This window comes from Aptenodytes patagonicus, chromosome 1, assembly GCF_965638725.1.
Source record: "Aptenodytes patagonicus chromosome 1, bAptPat1.pri.cur, whole genome shotgun sequence".
NCBI classification, from domain to species: Eukaryota; Metazoa; Chordata; class Aves; order Sphenisciformes; family Spheniscidae; genus Aptenodytes; species Aptenodytes patagonicus.
The window spans coordinates 140696524-140722344 of record NC_134949.1 but is presented as its reverse complement, the minus strand read 5'-3'; the positions used below and the strand labels follow the sequence as shown (position 1 = coordinate 140722344).

The 25821-nt window shown below is 39.8% G+C and overlaps 1 protein-coding gene across 4 annotated transcripts in view; it reads right to left on the bottom strand.

The window, feature by feature from the left end:
• Positions 1-810: 810 nt before the first annotated feature.
• The window catches only part of CTPS2 (CTP synthase 2), an 80751-nt gene continuing 55740 nt past the window's right edge, over positions 811-25821 (bottom strand). For 2 of the 4 annotated variants that reach the window (XM_076357004.1, XM_076356997.1), the window contains exons 14-20: positions 21546-21642; positions 18796-18851; positions 17001-17097; positions 13496-13640; positions 4429-4503; positions 4098-4209; positions 811-2397 (exon numbers count right to left, since the gene is read on the bottom strand). In XM_076357004.1, the coding sequence (XP_076213119.1) occupies positions 4134-4209; positions 4429-4503; positions 13496-13640; positions 17001-17097; positions 18796-18851; positions 21546-21642 (546 nt within the window). In that variant the 3' untranslated portion in view covers positions 811-2397; positions 4098-4133. Of the gene's footprint in view, positions 2398-4097; positions 4210-4428; positions 4504-13495; positions 13641-17000; positions 17098-18795; positions 18852-21545; positions 21643-25821 lie in introns of those variants that run through there. The other 2 variants (XM_076357012.1, XM_076357020.1) reach the window with 2 other exon arrangements.

The following is a 25821-nucleotide window of genomic DNA, read 5'->3' as shown; positions in this document are numbered from 1 at the left end:
CCTAGTAGCTGGTACAGTGCTGGGTTTTGGATTTAGGATGAGAATAATGTTGATAACACACCGATGTTTTAGTTGTTGCCGAGCAGTGCTTACACTAGTCAAGGGCTTTTCAGCTTCCCATGCCCTGCCAGTGAGAAGCTGGGAGGGGGCACAGTCAGGACAGCTGACCCAAACTGGCCAAAGGGACATTCCATACCATGTGACGTCATGCTCAGTATATAAAGCTGGGGGGAGTCGGCCGGGGGTGGCGACTGCTGCTCGGGACCTGGCTGGGCATCAGTCAGCAGGTGGTGAGCAATTGCATTGTGCATCACTTATTTTGTATATTCTTTTATCATCATTATTGTTGTTGTTGTTATTATTTTCCCTTCCTTTTCTGTCCTATGAAACTGTCTTTATCTCAACCCTCAAATTTTACTTTTTTTTCCCTGATTCTCTCCCCCATCCCACTGGGGGCGGTGGGGGAGCAAGCAAACAGCTATGTGGTATTTAGCTGCCTGCTGGGCTAAACCACAACATTCTGTCAGCTCAAATAGGAGATGGATCCCTTGCGGCAGTGATGTGTTTGTCTCCAGGATACTGCTTTGTGTAGCACAGTTAGCAGGAAGAGGATTGGTAAGGGCGCTGGGAGATCAAGGTGCTGTTTCCAGCTTCGCTCCAGGCTGTATGTCCCTTTGTCCCCTCAGTTTTTTGGATAAATCACAGCTTCTCACAGACAATACAACTGGGTCACAACTAAACGAAAAATTCCCTCCTTGTCACCACAGTTCACAATTGGCACCATGATTCATTAACACAGTAGCTAAACACTTCTGAATAACACAATTTAATATATTTGAAAATACATTTGCACATTACAGACAATCTTAGGAAATGCTTCACCTTTCACAAACCAGTGGCCAGTGTCTCTCATTGGGGAAGACATACAGTGATACCAATTCTGCCAATACCTGCTATTTCTAAGGCACGCTTTTGCAAACCACTTTAGAAAAACACTGCCATAGGAATACGTTTTATATTTCATTACCATTAAAGCTTCTTTTAGTGAAGAGATAAATTGGCTGTGTAACCTAAGATTTTCTAAAGCAATGCAAAGCTCTCAAACTTACTGTTTTACAAAGCGGTAATAAAGGACACGGTGCTTTCTATCTTTGTACAGATATTTACCTTTTGATGAATTAAAAAAGTCACTTTGCCCAAAACCAAAATGAAACACAAAGTTCAAAATTCAGAAGTTTTCTTTATAGGAAAGGGTGCCCCAGGCATTTGGAGCCCGTCAGTTACATAGCTCAGGTCCAGCTTCTGTGACAGGTCTGATGATGCCACCCTGCTAATGGGATCCAGCCTTAAACACGGTGCAGCACCTCTCGCCTTCCCCTTCTGTCTCAGTGATTCAGGCTGCAGCCCTGGCTTTGCAGGGCTGCCTGCAATTGTCATGCAGTGGAATAACTTGTGATTCCTAAATTAAAATGCATCGTTCTATTCTATTGGGAAATGAGTGCCATGACCATGGAGTGGTCACTGGATGAGGGAAAACAAGGGTGAACCTTAATTCACCTTTATACTCATTTATTGAAATTAACTGACTGTTGCACGGCTGGAGCCCAGATAATGCTCCACGTTTATGACTGGTTCTTCTACAACTTGCATACAAGTGTTCGAATTACATTTTAACATACGAGTGTATTCACTTTCTCTCTGACAAAATACAAATACAAAACCGCCTTCTAATAGCACTTCTGTAATTTTGTAGGTCAGAATTACATTCAGTATTATCAGGCTTTCACGAGAAACAGAGCAAATAAGCTTGAACTTTTGAAAGTGAAATCACTTATAAAAGCAAAGTGAAAAGATGTGTATCCAACATCAATTATTATAATCACAGAGCTGAAATACAGCAACAATTTCTCATTTGTACATATGGAACAGCAAAAAAGTAAAAAAATATATACATACAACAAGCTTAATAGGGAAACAAACCTGAAACAGTTCTCTACTGCTCATGGATAAGACAACTTTCCCTTACATTTTTTAGTGCGTTCCCTCTCATTCACAAGAACTAATGCATTTTATCTTCCTGTTCTAAGGCGAACTGAAAACAATCAAATCTTCCTTCAAACCAAGAACAGTTGTGAACTAGTGAATTAACACATATTCACCTGAGATCATTCTGAAATATAGGACAAGATCAATAATGATTAACAGCTAAGGTGCACAACCATTTTGTCATTTTTAAAGAGAAACAGCCTTTATACAGAACAGTTTTTGCTACAGAACAGTAAAACTGTCATCTGTAAAGAGAATTATTGGAAACAGTATAGGAGGAGACACTATGAGGACCGTAAGCAGCTTACTCTTCTACTTTCTTCTATGCAATATTGTCCTGTTCTCAACTTTCTGTAACATAAAAAGAGGGAGGGGAAGGAAGAATAAATGGAAAAAAATTAATGATTAAAAATATTTCTTCTGTAACTCCATTTATTTCATGCCTATGTCAGTTTCTCTCAAATCCGTTGAGTGACTTCAAAGTAGTCCTATGGTAAATACTACAAGTAAATGCATTTCATCTAGGTCAAACAGCATAAAGCAAAACCACAAAGCTAAATATAGTCTACGTGTGTATCCAGCTCTGATTAATGGGTAGAATTGAACCTGAGGTAAAAATAAATGAGCCGATGCTTCTATTCTTCTTTTATATCTGGAATTAGTTATTTAATCCTTTCTAGAGTAATTCTGTTGAATATAATTGGTATCCACTAGTGACATGTTCAAACAAAATCAGCTTGACTACTGATAACTACTTAAAAGCATCACAAAAGTACATTCATTCAAGCACTGAAAAAGTCACACCTGCAATGGTAAACAGAGAATTACCATTCATAAACTCTACTGAGGAAAGCAAGGTCAAAGCTAAAGGGGCTGTCCTGTACTATGTGTTGGTCTCAAGAAACAGAGCCACAGTGATGTTTGGAGGTGGGAAGGATCCGGGCAAGAGTGAAAAGGAACATTTTGTCTATTTATTTTTTGCTCACTCTAGGACATGCATTAGTACTGTATCTGCATGCACCAGGTCATGAAATCATTTAACATTCTGTTCTCCACTCTCATGACTTGGGGATGTATTATTATCTTTAACGTGTGGTACATGAGAGGGAAAAAGAAATAAATTAAAAATCACAGAAGAAACCCATGCTGCGGCTAAGAACTAAACTCCAATTTCTAGCATCTCATGCCAGCATTTTAATCAGGAGACCATCGGGCAGAAGTGCATCATTCACATGCAGCCTTGATCGTCTGTTTGGCACAGCTGCTTAGTGACTACCCCATGTGAGAGGAATAAAATCAGAGGGGAAAGTTGTGTCCTGCTTACAGAAGTGCTCAGAAATACTGAAAAGCATGAATGTACACGTGTATCAGAGTACCATACCAGCCACAACTCTGATGAATCTGTGTAGGGAAAATAAAGTAAGACTAAGATTCAAACCCAGATCCTGCAGAGATCAGGCGTCTCACAGGAAATATAACCTCCAAACTGAAAGGAAATCTATGGCTACCATGTTTACAGGTGAAAAAACAACCAATCCAACATCACTTTGGCAAAGCCTATAGCAAACAAAGCTACGATTTTATAAAACTTGTTTTAATCTGCAGAGTGATAGAGATGCAATCCAAGTATTTATCTTGGGATGTCTTTGTTGTATCAATGCATCAAATGCAATTAAATATTAATGCAAAACAAAAAGTCATGTCAACATAGTGTACTCAAAGTGATCCAAACTTGCAAACTGAAGTAACAAAAAAAAAAGCAAACCTAATTTTAAAATGTATTTTCATTGTACCTTCAAACACTAACACAACTTGATTTTGTACAGCATCCTACATATAAGTTGTACCCAAAACACGTAGCAGACTTTAATATCACAATTGCAGAGTTAAGCAGCAGAAGAGGAAAAGAATTAAGTGCTGCAGGCAAGGAAGAAAACATAAGCTCTCAGACAGGATTTGAAACAAAAGGGAGAATCAAGATAACTTTGTGTCCTGTTTTAAGTTTAGAAGAAGTAAATGTCATAAAGCAGTATCAAAATGATTCAGTTTACCTCAATAGCATCATCCATTTCTGTGATCTCATACAATTATTTCAAGCTTGTTTCTGAATTAGGGAACTCTTTTTCCGGAGAGCTGTCATCGCTGAGGTCACTGTAGCTGTCACTGTTAAAAGCAATACACAGTCAGAAGGATCTAAACCAAATATTTTATTTCAAACCCTCCAACCCAGATGATGCATATGACCAACGCTTTCCTCAAATGCAACCCATTTCCAGAAAAATACTTTAAGCTCATGCTCAATTTTGGTATTTTAGAGCACCTTCCTCTACAGGAATGGGCTTAAGTTTGGAGTCTAAGACCTGATGAGAAAAAATACTCTACCTGATAAACAGTCTGTCCAATTTCTTTTTGCTTGGCTCCTGTACATTCATTCTACAGTTTGTTGGTGCTGCGTGCCTGTGACCACGATTAACAACATGGAGAATAACAGGTATTCAGAGCAAGACTAAAAGGAATTTCTCATTTATGATAAAGAAAACGATTGTTTTGACCAAAGAAAAAGCTAAGACTTAAACTTCATTTACTCAGAATGCTTCAATTTACACTTAAATTACAATTCTTGCTCTTCCAGTCAGAAAAAAATCATTTTCATTGCCCCAAGCAATATCCTGACAGTTTTTCCTGAAGTTTTATCCCCTTCTGCTCTTTCCTGAGAGATGTAGACTGGTTTTCACAGAACAAACTGCCATGCAAGTGACTGTTTTATAAGCAGCCAGAACAAGTAAACAGTGAAGGACAGGAATCACCACAGCAACCGAGAGAAAGAAGTGCCCACAAACCACATTTTCAGTCAGCCGTGATGTCTATCGGGTCTCCAGGTTTATCTTAACTCTAAATGCACAAACTGCACCTCTTCAGAAGAACCTCCAGCCTCAACCTCCCCCTATGACACTTCAATTCTACAGTCTGTTTTCCAGATACTTGAACTTCCCAAGATCAGAAGCCAGCAAAGGGAGCCCAGGGAACTGACAAGTATATTTAAGCAGCAATAATTCTGGTCAGTTCTGTGATACCTCAGAGAGCAGGTTATGGTTAACACAGTACAGGCAGGGATCTCAGACCTCATTTGTGTGGGTACACCAGCGTCAACCTTGGGTACCAACTCTACTCCAGCCACTGCACACCTGTCTCGTCACGTCTCACTCTTACCACGTACACCTCCATCCTCCAGCCAACGGGACCTCAGTCACGTCACGCTCCCCACCTCTGAGCACGATCTCCCACTGAGACATCAAGCGCATAATCAGCCCATGACCCGCCTAGACACAGCCCTATCAGTTGATCCGCAGCGACTGCCTGCTGTGTAACGTTTCAAGGCGAACTATGTAACCTCGCAGCTGGAGCTCTTTGATCTAGACTGCAATGTGGAACAGTGAACAAACTGCACTCAGTTATACTGGTGCTTGTTACTGAGCACTGCTTTGTAGCCTGAATTTCACCCTCTCTTCTTTGCAAAAAAAAAAAAAAACCAACCCCAAAACAACAAAGATTAGGTAAAAACACAGACATTTTTATAGAGTGGGACAGGAGGAGTGGCACCAACAGTCGTCTCATTTAATTTCTACCTCTGACTGTTAGGAAAGCCTCCCACAGTTACAGCAAATCACCGTACCAAATTCTGTACAAAACAGAGTAGATATTCCAACTGTTCTAACATTAAGACTTTGCCTACAGCATTCTGCCCCTTCTTTGCATGACACGCATGTTGTTGATGCGGTTCTTATAAAGAATGTGTCATTATCAGGCTCGCGAGAAATGCTCAATTTGATCATTTCACCAGCTGGCAAACAATTACACAGTTCAAGTGAGGAAAGTGTTGTTAACAGTATGATCAAGCATGCCAGATGCACACAGACAAACACAACATCACTGACATTGTACTTACTTCTTTCTGAAAGTACCCATGGAAACATGGAATAAGAATTCAGTATTATTAAAACAGTTTTGCATTTTCACATCACAGCAAAATAGCAAAAATTGTCCACAGAACAGAGGGTAAAACTGTGACTGCAGAGAGCTGCGTGATCTCATGATAGCCCTGGTTTAAGCCCAAAGTCTTCAGAGAAGTTTTTTTTTTTTTTTAAACAGGCTCTGCTGCCCAGTGGCAGTCACAGCCCGAAAACATATGCCAGAGCTCCATATACAACACAGTATGGGAGACAGACGCTTAAGTAAAAATGCTCAGGGACCAACGAGGTGAGCGGAGAACTGCCCAGCTTCATCTGTTGAAGACAGTTAGGCGCTGATCCCCACTCAGCACTCTCATGTCCCCCACCCAGTGGGTCCTCCCCCACTCAGCGACATAGGTTTTAGAGGCATTCGCCCATAGAAGCAGTCACACAACGCTGGCTGCTTCCGTCATTTCATTGACTTACCACCCTAACTTCTCAGGCCTGTCTCCAGTTTGCAGAAGCTGAGGGTCATTTGGCTAGCCACTAGCCCAGAGGCTAAAACACTTACTCAGCCGATGACAATTTTGCTCCTGCTCCCGCACTGCCCAATTCCGTACAAGGTTTGACTCCACATCCCAGAGTAGGGCTCTTGTCACCGCGTTCTTGACTGTTTTGCAGTAGCACCTCATGGTCTCCCCTACTTTAGGGCTGTCCTGCTGGGTGTAAGTCAGTTTTGTTGCTAACAGGCAGGCCATAGTTGCAAGAAAGATAGGGGAAATGCCCAGGTAAGGGTCAGCCCTTGGGCTTCAGACTCACAGAACTGTCAGTCTCATCGTTTCAGCTGCTTGAACGATAAGCACCCCCAGAAGCTGTGGCATCATGTTAACAAGAAGAACTTGGGCTCCAAGGAAACCTGAACTTCTCCAAGAGCTAAGCTGCCGGTGGACTTGAAAGCAAACAGGGACTCGTGAATCTTGGCATATCTGCACCTGGGTGCTATAGCTTCAAACCAGTGCTGATGCCTAGTTTGTAAGATTTACTGTGATATGAACTGTGTTCAACTGATAAGTAATCTGAAGAAAAACTCCAGGTGGTATTAACCACAAATGAGTCATCACCTCTCTTAGGAATAAATGTGTACTACCTTCCAAATTATACCGAGTTGCTAGACAGATATTAAACACAAAAACCAAATGGATATTTTGTGCTCACAGTTGCTAATATTATGTAATCTTACTTAAATATGCTGGCTATGAAGGTGGTGGTGGTGGTGGGAAATCAAATAAGCCCAGCTTTTCCTTTATTAAATTCTTTTTCACACTGAGTCCTCAACTGAAAAAAATATGCTTACATTTCCTTCAGCAAGTTTTCTCTCAGTTTGTGTACAAATTAATTAGTAATTATCCTGGGCAGAAACCTGACACCCACTTCATCTTGTTTGTAACCATTCCCACAACAGTGGACTCCAATAAAAAGGAGCTAGTGAGCAGATCTAAGGCCATGACAGCGGTTCTATTCCGTCTTTTTTTTTCCTCCATGGGATCTGGAGTATAAAGATGTGGCCAAGAGAAAAACAGAACAAAACTCAGAGTATGCAGTGTCACTGCATCTAGTCAGTCACTTCAGTCTTCAAGATGGAGAATTTTGGTCACTTTGATCCTTACACCGAATCTACCTGTAGTTAATGGAAACACAGTCACTGCAAAGTGAAATATCAACCAGTACCTAGGTGATATTTCACTTTGCAGTTAACTGCAATGTGAAACATCTACTAGTACCTCGCTGGCATTTCACTTTGCAGTGAACTGCAACATATTTCCCAACTGGAGCAAGGAAAACATCCTCTGTTGAGAAATTACATTACAGGGTTTTGTTTTAAGTTTTACTCATCCTCAGATCCTCATCTTCTCAAGGCATAAGCAATAAAAAAAGCTTCCCCCTGCATGTGCTCCATTATTACCAAATTCATGCCCATTTCAGATCTCTCTGTTCTACTGACAGAGGTATCATCATACCTCTGCTATGCATCAGTCTAAAGCACAGGAGGCGGCAAGATGAGAAGGTTACCTATCAGTATGGTACAGAAGGCAGCCGACAGCTGGGGCCACATGGCATGAAGCTGGGATGCATCACCTCAGCAACCAATCTCAGCTGCAAAATCACTAGAATTAAGACTCAAGATCAATTTTAAATCTTTATTTCTCAAACAGCTGCTCAAAAGCACCAAACTGCCTGCTTTCGATGTTTTTATTAAGAAACACAGGCAACTGTAAAATGGGTACTCCTTGAACGTTCTGTTTGTTTCATTTGGAAAACCCAGATCAACATTCTTTAGAAACAAAGTATTTGACACAGTTTCAGAGGGGCTTTTTTCATCCTTTTTTAATGTATAATTAACAAAAAAGTCCTTTTCCAGAAATGTAAGCAATTTAAACAATTGTTACAGTAATGCCATTCCCTGCAAAGGCAGGAACCAAGCTAAGTGCATTTCTTCCTCAATGCAAATTAAAGATAAATGTATTCACATTTAGTACAGGCTGTGGCTGTTTAAAACAAACAATTGTTATAGCTTTCAAGAACCTAGCCAAAAGAAATCTGTCCATTATTATTATTTATTCCCCTCACAAAAAGCTGAATGATTAAAATTATTATAGTCATTAAAATATTATTTAAAATAAATGCATACTTGATTGTGCAATGGTTATAATTGCAGTCACCCATATTTCTCGGTGCATATTTTTATGATCATTATATGATCATATATCATTTATGATCACCATCATTATACGATCCTATGCTTCCATGAAACATCATTTCATTAAAGAACCCCTCAGCACATACCTAAGACTCCCCAGTTCCAGCCTGCCAGACATCTGCACTCACATAACTGGACCCAAGATAACGGTTTTATTAGGATCCAGCATTACAAAAATCACAACCAAGATGCCAGAATATATCTGGGTGTTATAAAAACTCTCAGCTGAGTCTCATGCATGGGATTCAATTCATTCAGCTTTAGACATTTTCATCTGAGATAGTTACCACCAGCTTCTTACAATCAAAGGAGAGAAACAGGCACTTGTAGGGTATAATGTTTCTGACCCACTTAACCATTATGATGAGCTATTTGGCTCCTTTAAGGTGCATATTCACTTAGTGACTACAGAAAAAGACTCGGGGTGACTAGCTCCGAAGTGACTTTACTGTAAACATCTACCATTAAAATGACAAAGTAACTAACCATTACTAAGTTCATCACTAAGTACCACTACGGTTGAGAAGGAATTTCCTTTAAAACTTTTTCTATAGTTTTCTGTAAGAGCTCTGAGGGTACCAACAGGTCTTAGCTGCCCTGACCATCCTCACCTGGGGCCTCCACCAATGGGCCCAGGAGCCTTGGCTCCCAATCCTTGCCTGAGCTATGTTGCAGGCATGCCTGTACCCATCTCTAGTTCTGTAGTCACTTGTTGACTGGACTTCCTGGATTGACCTCAGACCTAACTCATCACTTTGCACTTACGCACTGGACTGCCTGTACAACATGGTGGCTGTCACTGGAGCCAGTCCGCTTGCTGCCTTTGGTGACTGTGGTACTCACTCCTGCTGGTGAGGACACTACCCCTACCAGCGCAGTTGCCACCTCAGCTCCTGGATTGTCTTCTTTTGTGGAGCAGCCTGCCTCTTGCTGCTCTCTTGAGAGTCTTCAAACCACAAGATTTCCTTCACTTTCCTCTGAAATGTCTGGATTTGGCCAATGGCAGAAATATGATGCTGTGCCAGACGTGTTCTTCATTAGGGACATCGTACAGGAGACATCAGAAATAGCCCTGCCCATACCTGCTTTGTCCCTCATACACCAGAACATGTCACACAGGCTGTTTCCTGTTCTGTCTATAGGTGCTTGCCCAAACCTCCCTACACAGCTGATTTAGGAGATAGTTGGACCATGTTAGTGCAGTAAGCACCATATGGGCAAGTCTTCTGAGGTTTTTTTCTATATGCACCACTCCTGTCCTCTGGCCACTTTTGTTCCTTGTCTCTGAATGCAACTCATAAGTCATCTTTTATTAATAACCTGCCCAGAACTTTACAGAGTACTCTGTGACTAGATGGCATTGGATTGGTGCCTTACATTAGCATATTCACTAATGACTTGCAAAAATTTCTTTTGGCGGTAGTCCTAGTTGCCCACACTTTCTCACCTAGGAACACCTCTCACTTCCTACATTTCCTCCCATCTACTGGACATTTGTGTTTAAATTATTTATCTTTAGCTTGTTACCCTCTTCCTCCAAAGAAACACAGGATTTCATTATTTTCAGCACAGGTTTCTAAATTCCCTATGTATTTTCATGTTATTGCTTTGTTCTGAATAGTGCTTTCAGCTCTTATTTAAATGACATTATTTGCAAATATCATTAGTGCACTGTGGCCTACTCTTGCAGGCCATTAATAAAGATGTTGGTTGAGGGGAAGGAAGAAGTAAAGCCTGCTGATGCTAAACTTGCCGGGAGGGGGGGGGGGAACAGCAACATGCCTTTATTGTACATCAGTGGTTTTGCAATCCATATGACACTGTTCCCAAAGATAAGCCAGTTTCTATTACTTTTTCCAAATTAAACTCTGTAAGACTCAGTAAAAGCCAACATTACATGTGAAGTTCCCCTCTTCATCCACTAGTTTTCTAGTAAAACCTTTTGGTTTCTCCTAAAAAGCAGCCGTTTTTGTGGGTATTGTACACTTGCTGAGAGTCTCCTGTGGTTCTGGTTTTCTCTGTCCTTTAAAATGAAACAGGTAAACTGGCAGCCTCTCACTTTCCTCAGCTCTGTGTGAAATGATGACTTCAGTATTTCCATGAAAAGATTTGGAAAAGGTCATGATTTGAAAGCATTCAGAAGGAAATGAAGTGCATGGCTTTGTCTGATGGTTAGACACTCATGCCATAATGCACTAGAGGCTGAAATAATCACAAAGGCAACTTAGATTCCCAACTACCACTTCAGGTAACTAAGTAATAACTCATCGCTGAGTTACTCCGATCCTTTGCTCAGTTCCTGACTGTCTCTGTACACACCAAAGCTCCTGGGAACTAAGTTTACCCCAGAGGATGCATTCCAGTCTCAAACTAGGTATGCTCATGCCTATGTCTAAGCATTCTCAGACTGTCTACCAGACTAGGCCTCACAAAAATTTAAGAGAAGGTTTATTCACTTTTATTTATTTAAGGCAGTCTCCTGGGAGGTGTGATGCATCTTTAAATTTACTGTTCGCTTTGCTTAGAAGCTAGGGCTTCTGTCCAGGTGTCAGATGTTCTAAAATTGCATCCTAATTATGGGGCTGTTAAATGTTCTGGGTAATGATTTGCTCTTAAGAATCTCATGCCGAAATATGTATTTCCTTTTGTCTCAGGACTTCATCATTAATTATCCTTTTAGTGTTTCTAATAGCCTAGTTTAGGTAATCTGCTCAACTTGCTGGCCTCCACAAATTCTCTTTCAGGTTATATCTTTGCTCTAGTCAACAGCATGACTAGAATTCAGGTAGGCAGTGCTGGATGAGGTGTGCAGAAAATCCTCTCCTCAGATTTGTTTCAGTCTTGTTATGACATGCCTTAGCTTTACAGCTCAGTGAAATCACTAGCATTCTGGGGTTTAAAGGTTTAAATTAGAAATCCTTTCCACTCAGCAGGTGAATATGTTAATATGAGTGGGTGTCCTGTAATTAGTACTGAAATTCCCTCCTGAACATTCTTCCCTGCAAAATGCTCCTCTCTTAGCCTCAAAATGTTTTTCTATTCCAATGCTGTTTCTCAAGACAAGAGAGGTTTGCTCGATTGCTGTGTAACTAGGTAAATGGTAAAATTTGTATTTTTATATATAAAGTTCTGGGGTATGAATTCTTGTCTTTGCTAAATGTTTCAGTGTTGGTTGGAGTTTGTTGTATGAACATGAAGAAAAAGAGTCGGGTATATATTTTTATTGATTAATTCAAGTAAGTGTAAGTGCGGCACATTCAATAATTGCTGAAACTTAAAGTCAGGGTTAGAAAACATATTTGCTATAATGCTAAGGGATTTAAATTTAAATTAGCAGGACACATGCAGATCACTCATTCAAAAAAAGTAATATTCCTTTACCTCAGAGAGACAAATAGGTATACTTATGGGAGGAAGCGGTAAAAGAAAGGATATTGGGACTTGGAAAATATGATGAACTGTGAGGCAGAGGGTGCCCACAAGAGGAAAGACTGAAGATCACTGTGCTTGAAGACTCCCTCCTGCCAAGCACCACAAAAATTTGACCTGTATAATGCACTGGCACAAATTTTAAAAGGTAGATAATATTATGACCGCTAATAACAACGACAGGCTAAGGTAATAGGAGTATTTCGATCAAGCTGTAGTTTGCAGATCAGAAAGAAATTCTCTCTGTATGTACATCATTGCACAATTGGCCAGGGTGAGCGAAGATGAAGTGCATTTATGAAAGACAACTGATACCCATAAGGAGCAAGGTACCAAAATAGATTGATCTGGTCTGGCTTGGCTATTTTCCATTACTACTGAAACCTGAATAAAATTTCTATTTCTCGCTTAAGAAAAGGACCTCATTTTAATAGAAAGCAATGCTCAGGAAAAAAAAAAAAAACACAAACACAAAACTAGCAAGTTTGGTGCCTTGTTTAGAGGAAAAGCCAGTAAGCCAGAGTTGGATCCGTTCTGTGTTATTATTCAGTCATTCTGTGACTGGTTTTTTTAATAATTTTTTTTTTCATTTTTGTTATTGTACCCTAGGCTTCCCTCTGACCTCTTTATTATTGTTTTTGTAATGAAATTGTAACTGTTGTTAATATCATTGAAATAAACAAGAATGAGTTAACACTGGCTAAAAACTATTGCTACATTCAATAAACCAAAAACCCTGTGTCCAAGAGAACTGGGACAAAGGATTTTAGTTTGGCTGAACCATCCAGTTTTGATCTAGATCCAAACCCTTCCATAAGCCTAAAGATATCCTAACTGTTTTGTTTCAGGCCTGTCTCTGCTAGATGGTATTAATTATTTAGCTACTACAAAATAAAATCAGTGTTTTCTTCTTTGTTACTATCATCATTCAAATACAACTAGGTAAGAATTTCACTGCATTGCTTGATCCTCTAGCAAATCTCTTTCCCTGTGAAACTACCGTTACTGAAAGTTAACACAGGAGGCCACTAACTTCATGTGAATTTACTAAAGGGTTTTTTTACTTCTTTCTGGTTATAATGTATGGATCTGGCTTTAGCCCTAACAGCCTCTAAAAAGGAGGAAGTCAGGAACTGTGCTTACTGCTTACAGATACTTTTACACCAGGGTTTATGTCAGGCATGCACAGGAACAAGTAAATCAATACATGAAGAACTCCTTTTCCCCTTCTGGACTTCTGAACTGAAGGACGGGATAGTCCCTCCAAAAATGTGACTCTCAAACTGCAGGCAAGTAAGTAAAAAAAGATTACCTTGGAGACAATTTACATCCACGTTGCAGGTATGCATTGAGTGTCCCAGTTGCTGCTAGCAACAGTCCAAGGTATGGAGGTGAAGGTTTCATAGGTCTTGAGGAAAACTCTGGGTGAAACTGAACTCCCACAAAATATGGGTGATCTACAAGATAGATGTCAAAGAAAATTATAAGATGTAGGAAGACAATAGTAGAACAACTGTTAGGAAAAAAGTATTGAAGATTTCACACAGGAGTCCAAAAGCCAGATCAACATGTGTGAATAAGGGCGAGGCAGCAGGAACCTTAGCTTTTTCCACGAAAAGCAACTGACAACAGAGGCAGAAGGATAGTAAGGCAAATTAAGGAAAAATCATCCTGTGATTCAACCTTAACGTGCGCAATGATGTAATTAAAAGCTGAATAATAAACCTGCACCGACATGTAAGGGGGGGAGCAACCACAAAGTCTACATTTATCATGTTATTTTCATAGTATTTCGGTTTCCAATATATATTTATGCATGTATATTCAGAACACGCACCCATACATATCTGAGGGAAAAATGAAACAGTTTCTAAAAGACCAAGCATTACCATACAGCAACTATTTACACACTAGGAGATGGATATGAAAGCAACATACAGAGAAAACTGGGGAAAACAAGCTTCAAATAATTAGGCCTGGAAGGGATCTCCTGGGACATTAAGTCCAGTCTCCTGTTATTGAATGCAGCTACATCGTGTAGTCTCACGCACAAAGGGTCACCGTAACATCCCCTAGGTTTTTTTACTCCCACTAGAAAGCCCTTCTGATACTCTCTCCTTTTGCTTAGAAACCTTCTCCTAATTCACAGGCCATCTTTGTTCCAGCCAACTTATATCCATTTCTTACGGTGCTCTTCTTTCCTGCTGTTTGGCCTGTGTGATTAAGGATGACAATATCACCATCATTCAACTCCACCTCATGCTGCTTCATCTTCTCTTAGATCTTCAGCTCTCTGTTTCCCAAAGCACCTCTTTACTACTGCTTCTGCTTTCCTTCTTATCCGAAAGGATAAGGAAGGAAAAATGTTTTCATACTCTTTCATGCTGTGCACCTCTTCCTTCTTTGAATATTGTTTTAAAGGAGCTAACATTAACCACTTCTAGTGCCAGGACACTGGACAAAATTAACCACAGACCTCTTCTGGTTCGACAATTTCCAAAATAATCCCAAACATTCAAGGAATTTCTCTGCAGTACAGAATAAGTGATAACAAGAAAACTGGGTTTTTCTTCTATGAAAGATAAACTATATGATCTAGTATACTGTTCTTCTCTCTGCTGCTATGTCTTAAAGAGAACCTGGATCCTAAATTTATCCCATAACTTCTTTCTCTCTACCATGCAGTTCAGTTCTGTAAAGCTGTAAAACAAGACAATGACAAAGCATCAAATATTTCCTGTGGGGGTATTTTGCTTAAAAGCTTTGCCTAAGCTATCTGGTGTACTGTTATTTCTGTGCTTCCGCTCCAACCCACCCTCCTCCCTATGATGACTGTTTTTCCTTAGTAATCAGAGTCTCCTTGCAGCCCACTGTGAAATAATTCCAGGTTTTACTGCTGCTTTTATTCTTTTCACAGTAACACGCAATTTAAAAATTCTGCCTGATTCATTTCACGATGCTCTCTATAGAAGTTGTTTCATGCAGGGCAGACAAAATAGCCTCCCAACACCAGCACGCATAACAGAGGTAATCTATCGGGAACAAACTAAGCAAAGAAAACCATGACAATTAATAGTTTATGAATTCACATGTATCCTTTGCTCTCAGATTACTCTCTATGGTGCATTTGCTTGACATTGTAAGTAGGTGTCTATATTCAAACCCTGGTTCAAAATTACAGCACTGTTCTTCAACATACCATGGAGTATATAAAATGAATTCTCAGGAGCATCATGTCACAAATAGCGCTCCATAGGATGATAATGTATTCTTATGATAAATTTATGTTTGTGTGCATGGAGTTTATCTTAACCAATAGCAATTAGCGGCCACATAAGAAAAGAAAAAAAAAATCTTGTAAGGTAGCCTACATCTTCAGGTGCCCGATACTTATCTAGCCAACAGTGACTTAATAGCAAGGAGTTAAGCGAAGAATCAAGCAAAATCAAAAGGATTGTTTCTAAGAGCTACTCTGTGTAGCATTCAACAAACATATGCGGTGTAGCTCCTTTTTATTTCAGAACCTTTTAGAAAAGGCATCAAGTCTTACTTGGTAAAGTAGTCCAAATCTACCAGATTTCCACAGTGTCAAACCCTCATCTATCTGAATCACTTCTGTGAAATAAAGGAGCTTGCTTTCTATCTGATTTTCATAGTTTTTTCTATGATTCTAAATAGAGGGTAACTGAAGGAGACACAAACTGATTGGAAGGCACCTTGGGAGGTCTCTAGTCCCACCTCCTGCTCAAAGCAGGGTCAAGTTCAAAGTTAAATCAGGTTGCTTACAGCTTTGTCTAGTCAAGTTTTGAAGGTTTCTATCTACAAGAATAGAGATTTCACAGCCTCTCTAGGTAATATATTCCAGTGATGTTTTATACTTTGGCTATATTGCATGTATACATATTTCATATACTCAAGCAAACTGAACATATATTAGTTATTGGGACCTGACTAAGAATATTTGAGGGTGCTTAGGGAGCAGGGCAATGTCATCGTGAAGCTGGTTTTTAATCTTTAAAAGGCCAAGGTGATCATGAGAGGTCCCTGATGACTGGAAAGAGGCAGTCACCATGTCCTTCTTCAAGAAAGACAAAAAGAAGGATCCAAGGAACTACAGGACAGTCAGCCTAACCTCAGTTTATGGCAAGATTATGAAACAAATCCTCCTCCAAGGCATTTCCAGACACATGAAGGACAGGAAGACAACTGGGCACAACAAACTTGGAAACAATCAGCCTTTGGATGCAGGAAGAGCAGTATTGCCTTCCTTTATCCTGACTTTAGCAAGGCTTTTGATGTGGTTTCCTAGCATCCAAGTTGGGAGCTATGGACTATGGGTAGACTACAAAAAGCCATTAAAAAAATGGCTTGACTGCTGGGTTCAAAGAGTAGTGGTGAGTGGTATGAAGTCCAACCAACAGCATACTTGGAGATACTCAAAACTTGACTGATACGGCTTTCAACAACCTGATCTATATTTGAAGGTAGCCCTGTGTTGAGGCAGAGGGTTGGACTAGATGACTTCCCAAATCACTATGATTCTACATAGCCAAATACCACTGAGCTAGAATTATGACCTTTTGGAAAAGGAGCATGTCTCTCCCTGATAATCAAATACATGCACAATCCTTGAGAAGCGTAAGACTTCTCCTAACATCCTCTGAATCTTGTACTACACAGGTGGAGTCAGCAGTATCCCCCAACATGATCTTGGCTGTTATGACAGCTAAATATTGTGCCTACATACCATTTAACAACCTATAGTTTACAGGGTTTTAATAGATGCAGAAAGTACTACAGACAAGTAAGACACTCACTCTCCAGTTCAATAATTTCCATTCTGTTCCCTTCCGTATCATGGCCAACAAATTTCAAACCTTTCTCTTCAAAGCAGTGAGTCAATTCTGGGTTCACCTGAAATATTGAAAGTAATAATAATTGTAGTTCTATTTCTTTTTGGATTTAACAAACAGTAGTAGTTAATTGTAATGTTTTTAGTATGCATACAAGAATGAAAATAATTGAGAAAAGAGTTGGGAACTTTTGCTTTCTTGTTTTAACAACTCTCTGGTATAAATTTGTAAAAGTGGGCATGCTTATTTAATAAGAGATGAATCAATAATTTTAAAACTTACTACGTAACACTCAAGAGATTAAAGCCAGGGTCACTTCTGCTTGCTGTCCTCCTGATTCTGAGCAGCTTGCATTCCTCATTTTTTAAATGGCCCACTACAGTAGGTGTAAAGACTGACCTCCTCTTTGAACACTGCATTTCAGTGGTTATGACACAAGCTGTGGTTCAGCTCCCTCTTCAAACTGAGGAGCTCTGCAGTGAGCTGTTTCATTTCCTTGGTGATGTTCTAACCACTCAGTTAATATTCAAACTCTGCGCACCTTTACCACCATCCCATTCTCCTCCCAGCTTTTTAAGGAAACTTAACGTTGTCTGAATCAGTTTGTAGCATGCACACATCTCACAGCTCAGGCCCCTCTGGAAATACTGATGGTGTCAGGTCCCTTCTGAACTATCTCAGAGATAACTCTAGGAATCCAGCTCTTGCCCGTCTCCTTGAATGACAGTATTTTGAATGTACACGGACACCTTTGCTCAGATGTTCTCAAACAGAGGAGTGGACCTATACAAGAGGCCTACAGAGTTGGATGGTAGGAAGCAAGTGATCTGAATTAGCCTCCGAGTTGTAGATTCCTGAAGTCTGCCTACATTTAGACTATGAAAGAATGTGCACCACTGGAACATAATCTAAGCCTTTAAATAAGCCAAATCGGCCAAGAAGCAATGCATTTAAGGATTATAAGCCTTTACCTTTCAAATACTTCACAGGAAGTCAAGTCAGGTAATCTCTGACATCACTCTCCAAGACCATTTTTCTAAGACACTGCACCTTCTCTACCACAGAAACAGTACACTACATTATTCCCCTCTATTGAACACTTGCAAGAACACCTCTGCAATACTGTGTCTAGTTTCAGGCCCCTCACTAGAAGAAAGAGATTGACAAAATGTTGCGAGTCCATAGGAGGTCCAACCAGGATGGTTAGGGGGCTGGACCATGTGCAACGTAGGAGGAGGGACTGCATGAGCTGGATTTGTTCAGCCTGGAGAAGAGAAGGCAAAGAGTGGATCTCGTTGCTGACTTCAACTATCTAACGGGACAGTATAAAGAAGACTAAGCCAGACTCTGCTCAGAGATGCACAGCACAAGACTGAGAGATAAAAGACAAACTGCCCAAGGAAATCTCCTATTAGATATAAGGGAAAAAAGGGTTCACAATGAAGTGGTTAGGCATTGGAACAGATTGTCAAAAGATGTTGTGGAATCTCTCTTCAGAGACAATCAAAACCAGATGGGACAAAATCCTGAGCAACCTGATCTAATTTTGAAGTTGGCTCAGCTCCAAACAGGGAGTTGGACCAGAAGACTTACAGAGGTTCCTTTCAATCTAAATTATACCATCTAACCATTACTAAATTTTGGGTTATGTTTATGTAAGAAATCTCCCATTGGCTTTAAGGAGAATCATGCCTACCAAGAGAAACACAATTTGCTTAAGCTGTAACTTTTGAGCACAAAGTACATTAGCAGTGCTTACCTCATATCGATGCCTGTGTCGCTCCTCTACAAACATTTCATCACCATAAAGTTTCCCTGAATATATAACAAAAAAGAAATGAATGCTAATGTTTTGCTTTAATAGTTGTTACAAATATTTCTCGTAATTTAAACGTCAAAAAAATTTCACATGTAAAACATAACAGGACATTATTCATCTCACTCCAGCTTTCTGTTTTTCTGAGTGATGACTAGTTTCTTTTAATTTACTGTTACCTGAGTTTATTCAGGATTCATATTCAACATTCCTTGACCAGAAATAGCTTCGGTAGACTAGAGTCTGAAGGCTACAGTTAAACTAATTTAAACTGTAAAGCTCAAAATGAAATAAAAAAATGTTTGAGTGAACAAGGAACATAAAATCCCTTCAGGGTTTTACAACAGTTGTATGCAAAAGGTGCAGTGAAGGAAGCCTTTTAGTAGTATCTGTTCCATTTTAACAGATTATGCAAGGCAGCTGGCATAATACCTCCAATGACAATATCATGGTTTAACTCCAGCTGGCAACTAAGCACCACGCAGCCGCTCGCTCACTCCCCACCAGTGGGATGGGGGAGAGAATCAGAAGGGTAAAAGTGAGAAAACTCGTGGGTTCAGATAAAGACAGTTTAACAGGCAAAGCAAAAGCCGCGCATGCAAGCAAAGCAAAACAAGGCATTCATTCACTGCTTCCCATCGGCAGGCAGGTGTTCAGCCATCCCCAGGAAAGCAGGGCTCCATCACGTGTAACGGTTACTTGGGAAGACAAACGCCATCACTCCCAACGTCCCCCCCTTCCTTCTTCTTCCCCCAGCTTTATATATGCTCAGCATGACGTCATATGGCGTGGAATATCCCTCTGGTCAGTTGGGGTCAGCTGTCCCGGCTGTGTCCCCTCCCAACTTCTTGTGCACCCCCAGCCTGCTCGCTGGTGGGGTGGTGTGAGAAGCAGAAAAGGCCTTGGCTCTGTGTCAGCACTGCTCAGCAGTAACAAAAACATCCCCATCTTATCAAGACTGTTTTCAGCACAAATCCAAAACACAGCCCCATACTAGCTACTGTGAAGAAAACTAACTCTACCCCAGCCAAAACCAGCAGAGACAAACAGAGAATATTGTTTTTCTCTGTTCTCCTGATCTCATTACCCAATGACTCTTGCAGTCCTCTGAGCCTAATCTGGAACACTCTACATTCCAGAGCAACAAGGAGTAAGTTAGAGGTATGCAGTAAACCAGAATTCAATCATACCTCTCACTTACAGTCACGGCTCAAACTTTGCTCTCAATTTATCCTAGTGTCATTAGGATTACTATTTCACTTAGGGGTTGGTACAAGAACTAGACTGCCAAAAAGATCTCCAAAAATTGTAGAGTGATAGTACTGCAATTTTACAAAAAGTGGTATATGTGTTAATTTTAAGGAACCACCTTTTCAAAGTCATTATTTCCATTCAAGTTGTAAAGCATTAGAAACAGGAATCAGATTTCCTGAGTAAACTACCAGAGCTTTCTATGAGTCTTTGATAAATATGGTCATCTGAACAACTCATAATACTGGTCAAGAGTTACACCACGTCAATTTTTATTAACTTTTCCAAGAAGCGTTTAGGCCACAGAACAACTTGTACATTGTGATATGCATATCTATATCACACCTAGGCAAAGCATCACCCAGGTCAGTCAGATCACTAGCACAGGCATTCTCTAGAAAGGCAGATTTTTCATTAAACATGCGTATGTATTACACTTTGGTCTCCTGCTGAAGCAGATGTCATTTTTAAAAGATCAGAAGGATACATTCCATAGGTTCAACATATCTAAATACAGTAATAGCTCAGATCAATGTCAGGGGCAGGGCAATATAAGAAATATGCCCATATTTATCGATGGACAAGAAACCACTTTTTACACATTTTCAGCATCACATATTACTACTGTATAATAGGCTGATTACTAGGAGACAAGTATTACTTCTATTTTAAAATACATATAGATCAAATTGAATCATTTGTTCTATATTCTGGTTGCTTTTATTTTGCCTTTTGAAGCATCCTGTTACAGCAAATCATTTTCCTTTCTGACAACAAATAACTTGCTTTCCCAAAACAAGACTGTTTGCAGGGCTGGGCTAGGCCTAGGGCAGTGCTGGATCAGAGACTGGAGTTAAGCAGGGCCTGGCTATAATTAGGATACAAACTAGCAAACCTTGTCAAGACAAGGTGAGGACTAAGGCAGCGGGGCCAGATGACAGTTAAAGCTGAGGTGTACTGGCAACTCTAAGCAATGACGAGCAATGTTTAGGTCTGGCAAGAGCATAATGGGTAGGAGTTTGGGTTAGTTCTACCAAAAAGCTTCAGGGGTAGAACAAGAAGCCCCGGTTCACATGTCCTATCAACTCATAAAGAAAATAGGAAGAAAACACTCTGATCTTCCCAAGAAAATAATGAATTAAACTACCATAAAATGCATTTCAGTTATCTCAGCAGTCTCCTCATTGTTTATTTAAAGCATTGGACCCTAACTGACCTTTTCACTGGGACTTCCAGATCTCTCTCATTTCTTTCTTTATATTCTGATCCTGGGTAAATGTATATGGGAACAGGATCAGAGTGAATGAGCTTGGGGAAGCTGTTACCCAACTGCTCGCTTGAGGTTGTAGTCCTTTAACAAAATGTGCCTTGGCATTTTTACTTTGCCATGTTACAGAGTTCCTATCCAAAAGGCAAGTCATAAAAGCAGAAATGTAACTTACTTAAAACAGAATTTTGTGTTTTGAAAACAGTCTTCCTCTTCCCCAGTCTCATTGTTCCACCCATATCTCCAGGATTGTGTTCTGGCATGTCAATAACCTGTAGAGAAAAATTGTTTATACAGTGTTTCATCCAACAAAGAAAAAAAAATATGCAACAATTGCATAACAGGCTGCATAGATTTATAAATGGTAATATGATTTATTTTTCCTCCAAGCATTCCCAATTATGACTTCTCTTTGGTTTTCCGAATGCTTGTTCTCAGTATTGGCACTGTAATAGACTGAGGATATTACCTAACTGGTGTGAAACTTTTTCATTTAATGTTAAGATCAACAAAAGCAATTCATTAGTTCCTTAATTTAATTTTTGGGGTGAAAAAAACCCCTTTCTTTTAAAAAAGATACCAAAATGTTAGCAATAGGATAATTCTGCCAAAAGCTATTCTTGGTGCTATAAGGGTACATAGATTTTTAAAAACTGATAAATTCATAGACAAAAAAAATCCACCAAGTGATAAAGATACCATCTCTGAAAAAGCGAGTCCCCGAACCACACAGTGATAGAGGCTGAAAGATTATCCTGGGTAAATATTACTGTACACTAGGCCCTTTCTTATATTGTTCTTTATACACAATGTTCGTTCTTAGGCTAAGAGGCAGAAACAGCTGTCTTATCAAGACAGCGTAACTCCTCTTTTTTGGGAAGTGGGGAGAGGAGGGCGTGGAGCAGCAGAGTGAAGAGAAAAGAAGAGGGCATTTGTAATGACTATAATCTAATGTTGTAAAAGCAGAGTACTAGAAGACGTGACTCCAACACGTGCGCTATTTCAGATTATATATGCAATTAATTTATCACAGGGAGAAAATGGAAAAGCCTTCCCCCCTAATTCACCTTTACTAAAGGGTTTCTCAGATTGCCTAAGAATCCACATAATACTGGGTTGCCTTGTATGAAGAATATGCTATTTAACATAACATTTAAAGAAGAGGATATACAAATACTGGTTTTGAGGACTGAAGTGGATGGTTCAAATGGCTGCTATGCGGGTCAAGCAGAATTCAGGATGGTGGGATTCAGGGGATGGGAGAAACAACAGCTTAGTGGAAGGAGTGCGTTTAGTTTTGCTCAGTTTGAAAAATCCTGCTGGGTCTCACAATCATGTTTAGAGGAAGTCTCTCTCAGAGAGATAAAAGAGTTCAAAATTGTAGAAACACATGAGTTGAAACTATGACCTACGTGCTTGTATTCACATATACACCGTCAGTGAGGAATGTAATTGACAAAGAAAGGGTCTAAAAATACAAATATTCACACATATGGGTAATCTGGAATTGGATTTTTATTAACCTTAATTTGCCCTCTGGGAGTAATGAAAACAATTTCTGATGATACACTTCATGAAGTGAAGTTATTCAATTTAGAAGGGATGGTGGAAAGTGCTTAGCCTTTGGCCTTGTGCCAATGCATTTCAGCTGTGCAATTATCTCTGTATAACCTTATACCTTCAAAATGTTATTTATAAGCTATATACTCATTATAAAATGTCACGAGCAGAAGTTGTGATCAAACCAGTGGGATATTACAAATCCTCTAATTACCTCCCAAATCATGAAGGTGAGGACTATGCAGCACATTCCGCTAACAACTCCACAAACTCAAAAAAAAAAAAAAAAAATCCTTCATCAAATCCCTATTACTTCAAAAAAGATGAGATTGTCTGCTTTTTACTTTATTTCCTTCCATTTACTTTCACTTTTTTTCTGAAGTAGTGGCCACAAAAAACCACAGGACATCAGAAGCAGTTAGAATGTGTACAGCAGACTGTGTGTATATGTCAAACACTGACCCTCTGAAATCGAACACAAGTTTTCCATGAGGTGTTATATACTTGCCTACACCCATACTACAGATAACCTTAACGTTGTGCTCCTGACTCTTGTCAAATGCAGATGAAGTGGTAACAAGCAGCTATCAAGTACTTCAAGTATACACTTTTCTTCCAATTACAAAAATTTCACTTTAACAGCTGTTTAATGAATATTTGCAGTTGACAAGAAAAACAATGAGGTGGTTTTTTATTTCTTTGGTTGGTTGGGTTTTTTTAAGTTTGGAGGCTAAAGTCAAGATTAGACATTCCTTCATTCTCAAAAGAGTATCAAGCACCCAAATACTGTCCCCTAACCCCAGCTTTAGATTTTTCTTCCTAAAAATTTGGGGCAGGATGTTTTGGTCTAACTTTGCTAAATGAATCATAGTAATACCCAGGTGTCTGGGGTTCCCCCCTCCCCCTCCAGAAAAAATTAGATTTCACTATTTTCACCTTTCAGTATTTGTTTTAGTAAGATATTCTCGCTATCAAAACATTTTGAGCATAATGCCATAAATAGAAGGAAGCATGGGGATACAATGAGTGAGATGGTAACTTCTTGAAGGACATTGCTCAGCTCAAACTCCTCAATTAAAACACTGGCTCCAAATGAAGTGGACCTGTCTACGCAGTCCGTATCAGATGTCACTAATTCACTGCACTTAAATGTGTTCTCCAGGAAGACGCAAAAACATGAGTTAGCAAATATATGGTCTCCTGTTCATTAAACAGAGCATATCAGTTCAAACAGGTTATGGCCACACTCTCAGCTCTTCCTTCTTCCAGTAGGCAAAAAACAAACACTGGATGCTCATGAGTCCCACTAAAGCTCTAGATAATAGCCTGGAACGAAGCCAGGCTGTGAAAGCACAGCTTCGTCTGCTCTGCTGAGGCCTTCCACCGCCCCTTGGGTCAGAACCCGACATGGGGCTGCAAGCCCAACAAAAATTCCACTGGAGAAATGGCCTCTCAGGGAAGATTTGGGCATTTTTCCCCCAGTTAATCTTTGTCTTCTAAAAGGCCTCCTTCCTTGTCTCAACAGTTACCATAGTGTGGTCAGGGGCACATATTCAAAAGAGGATCCAACCCTTAAAACTTTCACTAATGTCTGCTAAGGCTTAATTGAGGTGTCTTTTAAGAAACATTGCATGATACAACTGTTCAAACTTATTTCTACCTGTTGCAGATTTTCTGCCAATATGACAGCTGTATTGAGTTTCAACATCAGGCATCTTACTGTGTGTGTTCATGTTTTGTTATCGATATGTGCATTATAAAGCAGCTCTCCATCTTCCCCAAGATTTTTAGGTTTATGATAGTAATAAAATAGACAAGGCTTCAAATATTAATTTTTGTAGTCAGGTGAGGAAAGGAGCTACTCATGAAGTAATACCTCAGAGCTACTCTGAATCTTCCTTTTTGATATGCTCTGTAGCTCTGATCAACTTCAGCAACTATCACAGCACAACCCTCAACGTTTATATATTACATGAGTTTCTCTGCAACAAAGTCTGTGCAAGAAGCTTTTGAAAGCACAGTGGCACTGCTGCCCTACAGCCCAAGGACAGTAATAAGCATCAGAAAAGCAACTCATATTATGGAAAATTTTGCCATATTTTACAGAATTTATTTGATCAGATAAAAGACGAACCTTCAAGTGGTGGTTATTTTGAACAACTGTGCAACTGAATAGATTCTTCAAAGAGCTTATGCTTCCTGCCACAGAATAAATCAACTCTTACTATGCACTAGTTCTTTGAAGAGCAGAGAACAGCACAGAACAGGCACCACAAGCAACAAAAAAGCATCAGTAGAGAGGGTGCAAGAAGAGATAAGGCATTAATTAGGTCTTTCTTACCCACAGCTCTGAAAACTGCCAACACTACAGGGATTTTACAGAGATCACGTATCACACACCAGACAGCCAACATGAAATAAATAATGAATCTCTCTGACATAACACAAAGCACATTCTAGATACAAAAGTCTGATCAGTATTAAATCATGCTACTGATGAATAGTGACTTTAACTACCCATGAACTGCAATCTTCTTTCAGAAATCTACTGCTTGGATCGTTTCATTGTTGTTAGGAAACATATAAAAGCTAATGAGAAAACCGCTCAAGCCCAGACACTCAACACAGAGCAACCAAGGCCCTGAAAACCCAACACCTATCATTTTAGTAATCACCCCTGGACCATTAAGTTTTGTCTTTGTTTTGCCTCACGTCCTGCAATGCCATTTTGAGAAATACATCTACCTTGGTTACCCTGGGGGGAGGGGGGTCGTCTGTTTGGGGGTTTGGTTTTTTGGGGGGGAGAGGGGGAAAGGCGGGAAGGGAGGGGAGCATTACTTGGTTTGAACAACTCATTGGTAAGTCAGCTTCGGAAGTGAGTTTTTAGGTTT